The sequence below is a fragment of the Rattus norvegicus genome, chromosome 7, assembly GCF_036323735.1.
Source record: "Rattus norvegicus strain BN/NHsdMcwi chromosome 7, GRCr8, whole genome shotgun sequence".
Classification (NCBI taxonomy): domain Eukaryota; kingdom Metazoa; phylum Chordata; class Mammalia; order Rodentia; family Muridae; genus Rattus; species Rattus norvegicus.
In genome coordinates this window covers 109,187,481-109,204,249 of record NC_086025.1, presented here as the reverse complement: position 1 = coordinate 109,204,249, position 16,769 = coordinate 109,187,481, and the positions used below count along the sequence as shown (strand labels likewise).

The 16,769-nt window shown below is 48.9% G+C and overlaps 1 protein-coding gene across 5 annotated transcripts; it reads right to left on the bottom strand.

Annotated features, from left to right (window-relative positions):
* Positions 1-5,703: 5,703 nt before the first annotated feature.
* Zfp41 (zinc finger protein 41) lies at positions 5,704-16,240 on the bottom strand. Of its 5 annotated transcripts, XM_039080529.2 has the most exons (4): positions 16,050-16,206; positions 13,163-14,809; positions 10,872-10,995; positions 5,704-9,577 (listed from the first exon to the last, which is right to left on the bottom strand). In XM_039080529.2, exon 2 carries the CDS (start codon positions 14,637-14,639, stop codon positions 14,043-14,045), a length of 597 nt encoding a protein of 198 aa, XP_038936457.1. In that variant the 5' UTR covers positions 14,640-14,809; positions 16,050-16,206; the 3' UTR covers positions 5,704-9,577; positions 10,872-10,995; positions 13,163-14,042. The 5 variants fall into 5 exon arrangements, with proteins under 5 accessions (XP_038936457.1, XP_008763847.1, XP_008763848.1 ...); XM_008765625.4 differs by lacking the exon at positions 10,872-10,995 and having other exon boundaries at positions 16,050-16,240; XM_008765626.4 differs by lacking the exon at positions 10,872-10,995 and having other exon boundaries at positions 5,704-10,134.
* Positions 16,241-16,769: the final 529 nt, after the last annotated feature.

Genomic DNA, 16,769 nt, shown 5'->3' with positions numbered 1-16,769 from the left:
GCTTTGTTTCCCAGTATTGACCAGTGGCTGTGAGACACTCACCCCACCCCCAGTTTAAGAGCTGCCTTTTGTTGGAGACTCAAATCCTTTTGGCCCTGCCAGGTTGCCCAGAGAAACCAAAAAAGCTTTGTCTGTCCTGCTCATGCTCCCTGGGTGGAGGTGGGGAGAGGTCAGGACTCACATCTAGGACCCCCTGCCATTCAAACAGAATGCACAGGGGTGGGGGGGAGTGGGAGTGAGGGGGTGGAGGAGGATAGTTCCCTGATGCTCATTCCTTCTGCTTCCCAGCCTGCTTTGCTTCTAGTAGGACAAGGGAAGAAGAAAAGAGGGAGCTCTGATCCTTTCTTTCATGATTTATGTCTCCTTTTCAACCAAGTCTCCATTCTTTGAAAAAAAATGGAGAAAAACCACCCCCATGCTGGTCAGGAGACTCATTGCTGGACAATACAGCCCCCAACAGAATGAATTTTTCTCTTCTGTCTAGCACTGATCAAGGAGACGGTGATGATTTGAATAAAACTGGCTCCCACAGGCCCACAGAGAGTGGCACTTTTAGGAGGTGTGGCCCCGATGGAATAGGTGTGACTTTGTTGGGGTGTGTTGCTAGAAGGTAGGCTTTGAGGTCTCAGATGTTCACTTCCCGCTGCCTGTGGATCAAGATGTAGAACTCTCGGCTCCTTCTCCAGCACCGCGTCTTCCTGTACTCCACCATGTTTCCCACCATGATGATGATGGACTGAACTCTGAGTCTATGAGCCAGCCTCAGTTAAGTGTTGTCCTTTATAAGAGTTGCCTCGGTCATGGTGTTTCTTCATAGCAATAAAACCCTAACTAAAACAGAGATTTTAAATAATTTTTGCTAGGTCTTTTTTTTAGAAGGAGTAAAGACAGCTGCTAAAAAGATTTCCTTATTAATATAAAAGCTAAAAAATTGAAAGGTATAAATAGATTCCAGTTGCTGCAGGTAGCTCAAAAGGTGTTTAACAACAGTGAACCAATTGAGAGTCAAGACCTTTGCATAAACTGAAAGGCACCGTCACCTCTGATGATGAGACACAGTTGGACTTACACATGCCCTGCAAAACTTTGGTGTCCTGCACTGTCAGAAGAAAAAATTTCTAGCTGAAAGTCCTGCCTCCAATCAAAGTATACAGTGGCACTGTCTCTCAGACTGACAACAAAGATTCCCAGAAGTATAGGTAGAAACCAGCACACCAGGACCGGCCCAACACCAAGCTCCTAACCAGTTCAGCCACCGCATCCAGGTTAAACAATACCCGAGGGGCCTGGAAACACAAAGGGAAATTGCGGTCCACTCTGCCCGGTTCAGAGAGACCAGCATCCTGGTGCCCTGCCAGTCCTCCTGGAACACACCTCTCCTGCCTGTGAAGAAACCCGGGATCTATGGTTCTCATGAGTCTGATTCTTCCAGAGACACAGGTGTGCTCTGCCTTGCACCTGAAAACTGTGTTCTTCAGCCTCCCAAGGGCAGAGGTGAGACCACCCATCTTTGCTTTTACATGAACAGAGCCAGATGGAGGTTACAGCAGGCAACTTACATGGACCAGGCTGCCTGAAGAATTAAAATTCTCCAATCCTGTTTGATGAGACACTATGTGCTGGCCATCATAGGTGTCCTGGGATGGGTGTCCATACTCTTACACTATATATTCTTGTGTTTTCCTACCATACCCCCTCCTAGCCTCTAAAACTAAAATAAATTATAGAGGGGCCACTGAGGGACTGCTGCAAGAGTTACAAAGCTGGGCTGCAGAATGTCAGCTAAGAAAGCCCAACTTTGTGCATCAGAGGCTACGTATCTCGACTACCAGCTGTGGGGAGGCAAAAGGAGCCTGTCTCAGAGGAGGATGCTCCTTCACATCCCAACTCCAAAGAGTAAATGTAGTTTCTTGGGTTCCTTGATGTGACTAGGTATTGTTTCCTCTGGATACCAGAGTTTGTGGGAATAGCAAGGCCTGTGTATACAGCACAAAAGTAGGGGGGCACTGAGGCCCTAATCTGGACTGAGACCAAACACAAGTATTTGAGGCTTTAATGGCAGCTCTGGTTCCAGCCCTAGTACTTCCAGATGCTAAAAAATCCTTTTCATCCGCGCCTTAGGGTTTTATTGCTGTGAAGAGACACCGTGACCAAGGCAACTCTTATAAAGGAAAAACATTTAATTGGAGCTGGCTTAAGGTTCAGAGGTTCAGTCCATTATCATGCTGGGAAGCACGGCAGCATGCAGGCAGACATGGTGCTGGAGGAGTGGAGAGTTCTACATCTTGATCCACAGCAAGAGACTGTCTATCCCACTGGGCGTAGCTTGAGCATATATGACCTCAAAGCTAACAGTGACAAACATTACAAAGGGGTTTTTAAACCCTAAATTTGGGGCCATGGACATGCCCTGTGACATACCTGTCCAAAGGATTGGACCCTGTAACTGCAGGATTGCCCACCCATCTAAGAGCTGTGGCAGCTACTGCTAGTCTAATCAAACGAGTTAACTCAGGGTTAGGATCTAGCATTCCACATTGTTGAGTGCCCTCCGAGGAACACCAAAACACTGGCTGCGTGACCAGGTCCTACCCTGGACCATCAAGTCTGGTTTGAGAAACCCAATGTCATAAGTCCTGCTACCATCTTGCTTGATAATGACCCATGGGTGCTCATCCACGATTGTCCCTGAAAGATGAAGCCAGGTATGTGGGCTACAATCACTTTAGTTAGAGTAACCACTGCAGCTCCCCAGTACCTGGTTTCACCCTAGGCTTAGTCCTGGAAGCTTCTAGCCTCTGTACAATCTTATCTAGGCCTAGAATGTGTTCAGCCTCTGAGATTTACTACTGAATAAGATTATCTTTTTTGTTCTTTCTGAGCTCTGGCTAGCTCAAACTCCTCTTCAAGCTGACTCCCATCGCCGCCCTCCCTCACAAATTGTTCTGCTTGACTTCCTACTACGTTTGGCAATGTCTAATTTTCTCGCTCCTCACTCTCTGGCTCCTGTCTTCACCTGTGTCTAGCTTGTTCTCGCTGCAACCTGTCCCTGTAAAACCACCCTTCGCACTCCCCTTTACATAGTTCTCTTTCTTCTCTTCCTGAGGGTTCTTTCAATTCCTTCTCTGACACAAAGTGGCAGTCACTTTGTCTGCTGCTCAGTTAGGCATCACTTTCCAATATGGGTGCTCCCTTCTACAAACTGACTTTACCTTCAATGTTTGGGATTAGAGGTTTGTACTAAGCGTGTCTGTATTCCAGCCAGAGGGATTGAGCCACACCACAGCTAGACACAGTTCTGTTTTCCACAGAGAGATTGGGAGCCTTACTTTCATTATATTTTTATATCAAAGTTTTTATTATGACTTAATTGATCCAAACAGCTAATGCTTAACAAAGTCAGCAAAGACAAAGAAAAGACTAGACCTACATCTTTAAGTCAGTTTCCGCTGGCCTGAATAGGCATAAGGAGTTAATAAACCTTATTATCAAACATACCTTAGCTATCAAACACGTTATTTTAAAGTCAGTATTGAACACAGTTAATTAAGAAAGACATAAGTGGTTAGGCAAACTTTCTAAAGTCATTTCCATTAACCTGAGTAGATTTATAACTCTAGGAATTTGTACATCTTGATCATTACAGAACTTTTTTGCTTGGAATTTACAGCACCCCCAACCGTTGTCATATCCCTCCCTGCTGCCCTGACACACAATAGTCTTACAGATCCTGAGAGAAGCAAAGTTTACATTGTAGTAAGAACTCTGAATATCCATGGCCTTGAGTGCAGGAACATTTGATTTTTCCTAACAAGAACTAAAAAAGGGCGAAGAAGTCAGAGCTAGACATGTGTGATATTTGACCATTTGAATTTTCATATAAATCTTCAATTAAAAAGTTTAAGGGAGACAGAATACCATTTGTTGTAAGAATTTCTTTCTAAGGGGTGTCAGACAATGGGCACAGCCTTTATCCAGTATACAGTTTTTAGCCTGCACACACTAGTTTTTCCAGAAAGCCTTGAGGCCTCATGCAGTTAGGTCCTAAGTTTGTACAACAAACTGGGAGGAGTGACTGGATACTGTCTCGAAGGTCCAATGACCTTGTCTATCTCCTCCTTTTTGAAGGAATATTAACTTTTAATGAGCCCAGTTCTGGTTATTTTAAGCAGTCCTATCTGGAGTTAGTAGTGAGAAATTTTATTTTTATTTATTTTTTGGTTTTTCAAAACATGGTTTCTCTGTGTAGACCTGGCTGTCCTGGAACTCACTGTGTAGACCAGGCTGGCCTCACACTCACAGAGATCCACCTGTCTCTGCCTCCTGAGCGCTGGGATTAAAGGTGAGAGATTTTAAACATAGGGTTTCATTTACTTTATCACCAGTTGGTGTGTCTGTGGATGGAGGTAGACAACATGAAAAGCTTTATAAGCATTTTTTTTCCTTTATAAGGTTATCAAGTTGGGGGATAATGAATGTTAAGTGCCTGTAACCTAGAGGCCATTAAACAGAAAACTATAAAAACAAGACACCTGTGGGAACTCAGAAAGTGTTGGCCTCAGGGTGCTTTTGTGTTTACGGAGTTTTAGCCATATCCAATAAGCTTACAGCTCTTAAGGCACAGAAAGTCTATAATAGTCCCACAAGTCTTGAGATAAGTTTGTGTTTTGGCAAAAGTCTGAGAGAGCTAAGGAAAACCGAGGAAGAAGAGGTAAGCACTGGGGCTCCTATTGGACAGCCCACTTTTCAGCTGTTTTAAAGCACCGGTGTCTCTTCCTGGGCGTTTGGTTTTCCCTTTCCTGCCTGACAGAGGCAGGGGCCCGTGTGACCTGAGACAGAGGTTCTGGGGAAACAAGTGCGCTTGGGTCAGGCAGGGGGGGCATAACTCAGCCCCGGAGCCCGGCTTAGTAAAGTAGGAGAGCAAATGGACACTTCCATGTTATCTATGTCCCCAAGGACACCCAGGTCCCCACAAGATGGAGTCTAGTGAAGAGAGCATGCGCAGAATAAAGAAAGTTCAGAGATAACCGTCTGGGAGAAACCCGTGAGACTTAAACAGCAAGGTCACTGAGAGGGACAGACACAGCCAGCAAGGGGTGGTGGTGGTGGTGGTCTAGCTCTCATGTCGGAAACAAAACTTAGAAGCACATTCTAGCACTTATAAACAAATCCATCAGACAAAAGCAAACAACTTAAAAAGACAGAATGTCCACAGTCAGAGGAGACCACACAAATAGACATTTGGTGGCCACCTTCACCCATCCAGGGTGTCCCCCTGCTTTGTCTCCTGCTTTGTCCCTGCAAAGTCTATGATCTCACCCGATCTCCCCTATGTCTCCCCAGATGTCGGGACTTACAGAACAACCACCAATTGACCTGGGTTTCAAATGTGCATTGGCTGGTGAATTTTACCTTCCCCCCATGCTCCAGAGAGGGAGCTTTTCTGTGTAGCTCTGGCTATCCTGGAACTTCCTCTGTAGACCAGGCTGACGTGGAATTTAGAGATCCACTTGCCTCTGAGTGCTGGGTATTTACAAAATTGTGGTGATCAGTCTGGGATTCCCCTAGGAATCCTTGGACTTTTCCCCCCTTAGGGACTATCCCAAGATTCCTGATGCTGAGTCCGGGATCTCCCAGGGATCCTGGACGAGCCCCTAAATGCTAGGGAGCTCAAGACACCTCAGGAAAAGACCACAGACTCAATCTGGATTATAATTAGTTAGATTTATTGAAACCACTAGAAGGACAACAATCTCTGAGCCAAACTAGAGACTGCTGTGCAAAGGGGCGAGGGAAGGATTTATAACGGCAAAACCACATTGAGTGTCTGCACCAGCAAGCCAGGAGCTGTGCTGCTCTGCCACGGTTAGGCAGTCAGGGCGACCTCAAAATAGGCCTTGAATATCTGCATAAGCAGGTTACAGAAACCAAAAAAAGTCATAACAAGTAGTCGGTCATGGCTGTACATTTCTGTGGGGGAGTGACTGAGTCAGGGTTACTGTGAACTTATATTCCAGGGACTGTTGAGTACCAAGATGGATACCTAGCTAGAATGGAGTTTCTTCAGCCCTCACACTATTAGCACTGCCTGGGCCTTTCTTATTTTAATTCTATTAATGGTGGGGCCCTGCATCTTAAACTATATGGACAATTATGCAACAATTTGGTAAAATTAATGGTCCTTAGCACTATCTGTACTGACTCCATGATGAAAGTACCATTCAGGTCATCAAACTCAGCACATAGACGTCACCACTGGACAAAAAACAAAACAAACAAAAAACCCAAGCCAAACCAAATCAACCATACAAAAACAAAACAAATCCCAAGACCTAGTTCAGCAAAGTCCATAGTTCTGGTACAATCTCTAAATGTCCTAACCTTGCTTTTTGGCTTCTGTAGTTCTGCTTCTGGCTAACTGTTCTTGTTAACTGAGGTATGTCAATCCAAGATATGGTTCCTGTGCTTAACAGCTCACCCAGAGAAAGGCTTGAGGCTACAATGGGATCCTGTACACATATAGTTGCTGGCTGGCTGGCTACTAAAGACTTTCTATTGGCTTACACTCATGCCCCAGTGGTATTCCACACATAGTGACCTGGAGAGTGGAGGCTTGATGTCCGAGATAACCTGAGGAGGTGCTATCAAAGGAGGGAGAGGTGATATTCAAAAGAAATAGTGTGTGCAAAGGTCTTGAGGTGGAAGTGCTAGCAGTAGTTTGGACCCGAGAGAACAGGCAGGGTGGGATGTGGTAAGCAAGGGGGAAATGGAGCAAGATGAGCAAGGGTCAGATAGAATAGCCCTAAGTAATGCCACTCTCCAGAATGTGGGTGTCATTCCAAGGGTCCCGGATACACTGACACTCCTCAATGAGAGGGATCTACTTTTTACTTTTTGCCTACTATGTCTGTGTGCTGCTTACATGCCTGGACCTGTGGAGAGCAGCTCAAGGAGGCAGATTCCCCAGGAGCTGGAGTTACAGATGGTTGTGAGCTGCCACGTGGGTGCTGAGCCTCAAACATGGATCCTCTGGAAGAGCAACCAGTGCTTTTAATCACTGAGCCATCTCTCCAGACCTCCCCCACCTCCCTTTAACAGGGGATCTCCGGGGTGCTAAGTGTGTGTTTTGTCACTCCATTACACCTCCAGCTCCACCCCATTTTTGGGTGGCACATAATTTTTATCCCAGCTTCTCTAGGGTTTTCAAGCCCAAGCGACCCTTTTACTTCATGTTAAGGTTCGTCCTGAGGCTGTGGGAGAGTGGGTCAGGAAAGGTCAGGGCCAGAGCTGCTTCTGCTGCCTGCACAGCCTAACTCAGTCCTGGTTTCCTGAGTAACATGGCACCAGTGCTCCCTGTTGCCAGGCTGGGGTTGACCTGTGCACTGTGAGGTTTGGCTAAATCCTTGCCTCTTCTCACCAGACCCTTCAAATAAACTGTCCCCAGGCACTGTTAAGTGTCCCTTGCAGAATCACACCTTCTTGAGAACTGCCCTAAATGAAAAATGAACAGACATTTCTCAGGTTTCCTTCAGGGTCCCCACTACAGGTACTGAACTAACGAAACCATAACCTGGCCTCCCAATATCTGGGGTCAGAAAGGCAGGACAATGTCTTGCCTTTTTTGTACAGCCTCCACCCTCACCCATGGACAGCAGCGGTGACCTTTTTGAATTACACATTGTACTCTCATGAGCTTGGTCACTGGAAGCATCTAGACACTCCCAAGAAACAGTGAGAGCTGGGACCCTGGTCTTGTAGTTGTCCGCAGTGAAGAAAGCTGGTGGCTTCCTTGAGGACTTTTGCTCACACTGTAGGGAACCCAACAGAGCACAGTAAGCAAGTTGGAAACACATTTACTTTTATGAGAAAATAGATGTCCAGTAGCAGCACCAACAGCATCTGCTCACAGCACCATGGCAGCAACTGGAAGGCAACATGGAGCATCAGTGCCGCTGTCCATGGAGCAGAGGAGTCACGTATGAAGGAAGTCACCAAGTGCACAACAAAGCAGAATGTCTGGTCCAATGTGCACAACACTGACACAGCACCAGGGTACTACATGGACGCAAGCATTAACAAATGTCAAACAGAAACACCAGACTGGGGACAGCGTCTGCTACAACACACCAGGCCACGGCTGTGGCTGTAGGAGGATGGCACCACTCACTGCAGTATAGAGATGAGGCATTAGGACACACACCAGATCATGATGTGGCCGAGGTGAGGTGTGGACAGATCAGCTGGGTGCCACCAGCACGCAGGTGCCAGGAACCCTGTGCAGGTCCAAAGTCAAATGGCTGCAGGCCCAGACGCAGGGAAACAGCCTCACCTAGGTGCTGGCTGGGAGCTGCCACATGAAAACATCAGCCCTACAGGATTTGAGTCAGGAGGTCAATCCACATGTCTTCCTTGAGAAGGAACCAGGAGAAAACAAACATCCGACTCCACAGGACACCCACATCCAACACCCACTCGGCACTGGAAAGGGTAGGCTGAAGGTGGGCACCATCTCTTGGTCTAAAGATAAATGTGGCACACAGGCCAGTCTCCTTGTTTGCACTATACCTGGGGTCCACCCCAGAGGTGAACCCATTCCCCTGAGTCTTCCCTAAGAGCCACAGAGCATCTTTCCCTTGAGTCAGGGTACATGGCCTTTCTTCCTAGGGCCCTTGTTCTGCCTTCCTTTTCAGGGCATCTTGATGTCCCAACTTATTGGCTCAGGAAATCATTGTCTTGATGATGGATCCAAGGTCAGGAGGAAAGGAGCACATTCGTGCTCTGGAGCTGCAGACTTCCAAGAACAGAAGGCGGCAGCTAGTCAAGTCTAACCCACTGGTCTCCCCAAACAGAAGAGTCCTGGACCCAGCCCAGGGCTACTTCTGACTCTTCTCGAGGTGGCTTCCGCCTTTTCTCTTGGCTGGGAGGAAGCAGAAGGAATGGATACAATCCAGCTCAGAGCTCTCACTCACTCGCTTGTTGTCAGGCCCTAGTGGTGCTCTCTGCTCTAAGTAAGGCTCAGCAGCGGCCATGCTGGTCAGAGCTCTTCTGCAGGACAAGGCCCGCCTGACACGGCAGCTGAGGTGCTGAGGAACGGAGTGCCTTGGACTTGTAGGACATCTCTGGCTGCAGTTGAATGCATTTCTGTAATTAGAATCCCAGGACTTTGCTGGAGTGTTCTTAGTTGCCCCAGGACCCATCTCAAGACATCTAGAAGGTTCTGAACATTTTGTTTGTTCCCAGGTGGTTATTCACAATGTCTCTCACTGAAGTACAGAGTTGGTGCTGGGGATTCCTCAGTAGACTTCAGTGAGCAGAACTCAGACATTCAGTTGCTCGTGAATGCTGTGGCCATCTTAACTTCAGGGTGGGAACAAGCGAAAGTGACCTGTAGTCACCACATGGAGTCCAAAAAGCCTCCCTGAGCTCACCCACTCACAGCTTTCTTGTTGCCAATGGATTCTATGATGACAGCCTCCCTGGAGCATGACCCAGTGGGTCTCTGCTGTGCTCTGTGGTAGAGGTAGACACTGACTCTCTTGAGTTCTCTGAGCTTCTTGGAGAGATCTGCTCAGGCAGCCTAGACAAAACAAAGAACAGTCTGGGTAAATGATAAGAGGCGGTTCCTCCCTCACTCTCTAGGAGACAGCAAAGGGAGAGGTGGGTTAAGTGCAAACTGGTTCTCTTGGCTACCCAAAGAACTTTGAAGGGTGCTGAGGGATATGGTGCTCCAGCTATGTGCTGAGACCCAGCAGCACACACTCAGAGGACAACATAAGCAGCAGTCTGACATGTTCCTACTTCTGCTGGGGCTGACCCAAGACTTCCTCCTGCTGGTTTGGTTGGATGACGTTTCCCATAATCATGAATTGCAATTGGTAAAAAAAAACAAAAAAGCAAAAACCCTCCACTCTTTTCCATGCTGACTTTGTTGAGTTCAGCTGTCCCCTGTGGGTAAGGAGTATCCAGGGCTGCTAGCTTGCAGGCTGGCCTTCCACATGTATGAATGAGTATCTGCTCTCATTAAGCACTTGCTGCTCCTCCAGAGGTCCAGGATTTGGTTCCCAGTATCTCCAAAGGTGACTAATGACTAACTGTAACTCCTCTTCCAGAGGATCCAATAGCATCTTCTGGCTTCTGAGGACATCGCGTGTACATGGCAAACAGACAGACATATAAAAATAAGGAAAATCACAAAACAATATAAAAGCATGCTAACACGCAAGAACTTTGCATCACTAAAACTGCGGGCACAAGCCAGTGCCATACCTGGCTTTCCTTTTTTGAGACAGGGGTCTCACTACTCTGTCCTGGAACTGGCTATGTAGACCAGGCTGGCCTTGTACTCAGAGATCTGCTTGCCTCTGCCTCTAGAGTGCTGAGATTAAAGATGTCCACCACCGCTCCTGGCCACACCTCAACTTTCACACACCAACTCACTGAATTCTAGCTGATTCTTCAGAGTTGGACACTGTCATGCCCACTGGATGACAGGACACTGAGACACAAGGTTCAGCAGTACACCCAGCACTGCCAGATCCAGGCAAGGAGGAGGCTGCTGCTGACAGACTCATGCTCTCACCACCTCCTTTCTCCTCATGGACTAAGACATTGGCTTTAAACATGGTTCTCTGGCTATGTGTGGTGCTGTAGGCCTTTAATCCTAGTGCCTAGGAAGCAGAGGCAGGTGGGTCTTGGTGAGTGGAGGCCAGCCTAGCCTTCAGAAAACAAAACAAAAAGCAAGTGATTTGATTCTCTTTTCAAAGAACCCTGGGCTGGGGTGTAGCAGAGTGGCAGAGCACCAGCCTAGCACTCACAAATACCTGGGTTCCATCCCCAAGACCACAAAAACAAAACAGCAACCATGAACAAACCTGGGGAGGAGGGCGGAGAGGGAGATAAGAACATTGCCATCCAGACATTGCTGCAGGGTCTCTCAGGGCCAACCTGGGGCCAGTATTTGACTGAATGATACTGTCTGAGCCTGTCCTATACATCCTAAAATGTGGACAAGACATCAAAGAATAAATTATTTGGAATTTAATCTAGAAAGAGTCCACATGGCTCAGTTAGGAAGTGGCTGAGCCGGGGTCAGCTCTGTTTTTCTTAAGGGCTCTTTATGCATTCACGCAAAGCGACACTTCTCACTGCCAATGACAAGAGCTATCAGAGCACTGCACAAATTGAATGAAGACAATGGGTTGTGTTTGACTAATCTCAGTTCTTGTAAAGTCTGTGTCCACATTGTTACTTTCCTGGAACATCAAACTGTTCCAGTCTAGTTCCTGCACCCGGGGATCCAGACGTCCTTAAGCCAGCTTTCTGACCTGATCTAAGCCTGCAGAGGGCTCAAAACACCAAGCCTGGAGCTAACTCTCTTATATTCCTCATTAAGAACAGGGGTCAGAAATCATGTGTTGTGGTGCGTGCCCAGCACTCTAGCAGCTAAAGCCGAGGATCATGGTGAGTTCAAGTCCAGTCTAGGCTATATAGTTAGTTTAGTTAGTTCTCATCAGCCTGAACTACGCATCAAGACAATGTCTTAAACGAACAAGTGAGAATCAGACCCCAAGGGAGCACTCTGCATGTATTTTAGCCATGTTTGATGGTTCATGCCTATGACTCCAGTATTCCAGGCTTAGGCAGGACTGTGAGTGACGCCAATTCAGGCTACACAGTGAGATCCAAGACACTTGGGCTAGAGTGAGACCCCATCTCAACAAAATAACAAAACAAGTGGCTGGCAAACAAGTCACAGCAGCACCTCTTTCTGCCAAGTTTGGTTAGCACGTGGCCACACCCATTCATCCTGTGCTGTCTGTAAGGGCTATGCAATATGTGAACAGGTGAGTGCTGTGTGGCTGCAAAGACAAGAACAATCACACGGAATGACACTGGGCCACCCTGCCGAGTGGCCCTCTGGGTGTGTATGAACACAGACTATCTTCGGTTTCCCCTCAATACTGAGGGAACTGTGACTGTGTAAAACCTTAGCACTCATCCTTAAGGACAGGGCTAAGGGCTGGGACCAGGATGCTGCCTTGCCACCCAGGAGCACTTAAGGTTTCAAATGTCCCCAAGTGTGGGCAACTCCTTTAATCCAGGACCATGCTGCCCAAGTAGGCTATGTAGCGCCTACATCAGCTGATACCTATTTTTTCACAATTTCACTTTATTAGATTTTCATATTAGATTAAGCCTTCCTCTCCCATGGGGATCAAGACTGGTAAATACTCCTGGGGATGCTTGCTTAAGGAGAGTGCAGTGTGGGAAAACCTCTACCTGGAAGGTTCTGCCCATAGGAGGGGCAGTTCAAGCAGCCTGGTCCAACAGCAGCCCCGCTTGCATTTCTGACAGTGCATCAGCAGACCTGGCCAGAATAGAGCCACGGGAAGCACCAGAGACACAGTGTCGTTTTGGCTTCTAGAAAGAGGATGGCTAGCCGCATATAGTTGTCATTTATCTCACTGTGGCAACTGTCTGATAAAAAGCCACTTGAGGGTATCCTTGGCTCCTGGTTTGAAGGGGTACAGACCACCATGGTGGGGGGTATGACACAATTGTTTGCATTACTGTAATGGGAAGCAGACAGGTGAATGCTCAAGGTTTTCATTTTAAACCTGTTATGTCTCTAGTGCTGCTGTCTGTCTGCATGGGGGTTGGGGGTAGGTCAGAGGACAGCTCTAGAGAGTTGGGTCTCCATTGCCAGTTTTTGCATGGGTTCCAGGACTGAACTCAAATTACCAGGCTTCTGTGAGAAGCAGGAGCCTTTACCTGTGAAGCCATCTTGATGGCCCAGCTTTCTCCTTTTGAATTTAGTCTAGGACCCAAGCCTGTGTGTTAGTGCTACCAACATTTAGGGAGGTCTTCCCTCTTCGGCTAAATCTCCCTGGCAACACTGTCACAGACACACCTGATGTATCTCCTAGGTGACTGTATATCCAGTCAGGTTGACCTGGCAGATTAACTACCTCACCTAGTCAAACATTCCTACCAGAGAACACCCGCATCACTTGGGCAGTGCCCTCTCACAGTTTCTGTATCTGTTGACAAGTCCTTCTCTAGTTCTGGCTGAGGATCCTTTCTTCAGGAAAGAGCCCCCAAAGACTAAAGCCATTATTCATTATTTTGTGTCCAAATCACTGCCACCTTTCCCCCAACTTACCCTCCTGGTCAGCAGTCACTTGCCATCTTTAGAACACAGACCTCACAGAGCACTTGGGACAGAGGGTCGACACACTCACATGGTCTTGCCTTGCTGACCAGCAGGAAGTGGAATTGACCTGAATGGTGGGCTGCTGAGGGGCAGGCCACAGTTGTTTTTGAAGGTACAGTGGATAGAAGCTGCTGATGGCACCCTGGAGTTACAAGACCTAATCTAAAAACTCTGCCACTATGCCAGGGTGCAAGGGTCTGCTGAGACTTTGGGTGGATCCAGGAGACTTGTCTAAGATGTGGCCGGGACAGGGGAACACACTGCAGCCCAGTTCTAGGCCCAGGGGTTGAGCTCAAAGACTGTTGTTTCAGCCAGAGGGAAAAAATTAGGATCACCAAAGTCAGCTGCACAGAGATGAGCAGGACTTGGTGCTGTCCAAGGGGACTGGTCCTCAGAGTTGGTCAGAGTGCTGCCTGTCATCCACCTCAGGGTTCCTTGCTCCTAGTAGACTGCATGGGGCTGGACATGCAGAGCCAGAAGCCTTCAAAAGAAGAGACAAAAGCATATGGTTGGCACAGACAGAAGCAGCAGAGGAAGGCAGTGGCCCTTGTCAACAGGGGTGACCCAAAGCTGTTCCAAAGATGGCCCTGAGTAGAATAAAGTAGTCTGGGAAATGGCTGGAGCTTCAGGAAGCCCTGGGGAGCACCGTGTCACCACTAAGTGTAGACTCGCAGGGCAGAAAGTCTCTGTGGGCTCTCATGTCTGTTGGGTAGATTTTCCTTTCAATGACAGAGACGGGTGGCCAGATGGGCCATCAACAGCACACTGCATAAGAACTCTGACCGTCATTAGGTGTCTGACCAGGATCCACAGTTGTAGGCCGCCCTGCTCAGTGCTTCTTCCTCGGGTGACGCTTCCGATGCCGGATGAGGCAGGAGCTGTAGGCAAAGGATTTTCCACACTCCTCACAGCCATAAGGTTTCTCTCCAGTGTGCGTTTTCTGGTGTTTCAGAAGGTTGGAGCCACAGTTGAAGGCTTTCCCACACTCCCCACACTTAAAGGGCTTCTCGCCGGTGTGAATTCTTTGATGTTTGGTGACATCTGAGCTGTGCCTGAAGGTCTTCCCACACTGGTCACACTTAAAGGGCTTCTCTCCAGTGTGAACTCTCTGGTGGCGAATGTGGTCTGTCTTGTGTTTAAAGATCCGTCCACACTCACTGCACTCATAGGGCTTCTTCCTCTGAAAAGGAACAAACACGGGGACACCCTCAAAGTCATCTTTAAATGAGGCATCGAAGGCATCAAAGATATGTGCTTCATCTTCGGGACTCAGGACAGGCTCTTTTCGGGGTCTGCGGGGCTTTCGTGGCTTCTTGGTTGGCTTTTTCCCCTTTGGTGTTTTCTCTCCTTTGACAGTGGCCTTTTGCACACCTGCCTCCTCCTTTGGGGCCTGGTTCTTCTTTTTCCTAGTCACAGGCTTTTCCATTGCTGCTCTCAGGAAGCAGGAAACCCCCGAGAGGCCGGCCAGGGAAGGCTGAGGGTTCCCAGCCAGTGTCTGCCTGGCTTCGTCTCTGGGACTTCACTCTGTCAGAGACAGCTCACCACATCCTGCTTATGAAGCTACATCGAGCAGACAGAACCATGGTCTTCTTGCTTCTGGAGGCAAAAGCATGAACAAAAGGTCAAAGGCAGCTCCCAGTGCTGCAGTTCCACCCTCCACTGTCTTCCCAGCTGCTCACGTGACGAGCTTTTCAGACTAAAGTGGACTCCCCAGAGCTCTAGTCCCAGGCCTAGAAGCTGAGTGCAGAGACTGTTGTCCACAGCGTGCACATCTTTTTGAGTGACTCTCTCACTCAGCCACTGACGCTCCTTGGCCTGAAGATAAGGTTTTCACTCATCCCAGAGAAAGCCATATCCACCAGGGACCAATGGCCATTTCCCACCTCCCCAAATAGAGCCTTCTTTTTCTTCCTTATCCTCTCTACCTGCCCACATCGGGACTGTGCAAATACCCTGGGGCAGGAAGTAACTATCACACACAGCCTGGTTCTGAGCCTGGAAAACTCTGGGCTGTCCTCATAATCCCCAGCAGTCAGCAAACCCCATCACATGCCCAAAGGCTGCCTCTTGTACTGAAGAGCCTCTCTCTATGTGACCCCTCTTCATCTGTAAACCTGCACCATTCCCTCCCTCTACCCCAAGGGACAGGCTATGCTGGCAGTTCCATCTAGAGTGCCTACACTTTTCCCAAAACAAAACTGTCGCTTTGGGAAACACACTGTATTTTGTTCTAAGCATTAGACAAATACCCACATATCTAATAACCCAGCAGATAAAATTCATATCTGGGTTCAGAGTCCAAGATCCAGGCAACTTTCGCCTAGGCATCTGTTCGCACTGTGTCAGCATCTCAAAGTGATTGTGGATTGTGGGACAGCTCAGGACACCTGAGAGTCGCCGTCTATAGCAATGCTCAGTACCAATTCAAACACCATCACTCTGATGAGAGGAATGACAAGCGGGACCCAGGTGTCTGTGTTGCTCACCAAGGATCATCCTCATTGAAAACTGAAATAGTCATTAAAACCAGAGAAGACCACAGCGACTATTATATTGCTCCCTCCCTTCACAGGCCTGTGCACAGGAGTAGCTGGGAGTGCTTCAGGCAACTTAGTGGAATTCAGCTGACCCAAGGACTCAGGTTCATCAAAGTGCTGCTGGACCGGGCAGGACAAGGAGCTCAACGCATTCAGCAACAAGGGGGTTCGCTAGGTAGCCCGGCCCACCTTCCCCGCCTCCAGGACCTCCGCAACACCGCTGAGGTAGTCCACAGAGAAAAGACTCAGAAGCCGGCCTTCGCCCGGTCGGGGATACCGAGTACACACGCAGAAAGTACCTGATGGGTGCCGAGCGCAGACGCCGGCAGAAGGTGGCGGGAGACACGGGTGACCGGCGAGCGGGCGACCGTTAACAATGCCCACTTGAGCCCGCCACTCCCGCGCCTAAAGGCGCCCGCCCCTCTGGTGCCGCTCTACCTTCCCCAGCCTCTCGGTGGTGCTGCCGCGCGCTCCAAGCCCCGCCCACCGCTCTAAGCCTTCTCCAGTGCCGCTCTAGGGCCCTCGCCAGGCTCTCGGTGGTACCAACGCATGCTCCGTAGCCCCGCCTGTTTAGTCACGCCCTTCTGGAGCCGCTCTAGGAGAGGTCGCCGGGCCTCTCTGTGATCTGCGGCCGTAGACCCGCCTACCTCTCCCCGCCCCTACGGGTCGGCTCCAGGAGACACTGCCCTCGTAATGCTGCGGCTGCGGCTGCCGCAGCGGCTCTGGCCTTGAGCTTAGCTTGCCAGGATGTATGGAGGCTTCTGTGCCTGTGCAAACTTTTGGGCTGCGGGCGGCGCCTTTCTTTCGGCGTGCGCCTCTTCTTCTCAGGGCTCCAGCATACTGGCTTCGTGTCTTTTCTTAGTCGTCGGGCTTGTCATCTGTGCTGAGCCGGCATGGCCGACTCAGTAGTGCACCGCCTGTGGCCCCCTAGAATTATTCGACCCCGACCCCCCTCCTCTGCTCTGTCCCCTAACATGGGCCTTTACAGATATATAAATCTAGTCACTTTTTGCGTAGTT

Excerpts from the sequence above, each read along its gene's own strand:
- Zfp41 (XM_008765625.4), bottom strand. The coding sequence starts at position 14,639 with ATGGAAAAGCCTGTGACTAGGAAAAAGAAGAACCAGGCCCCAAAGGAG.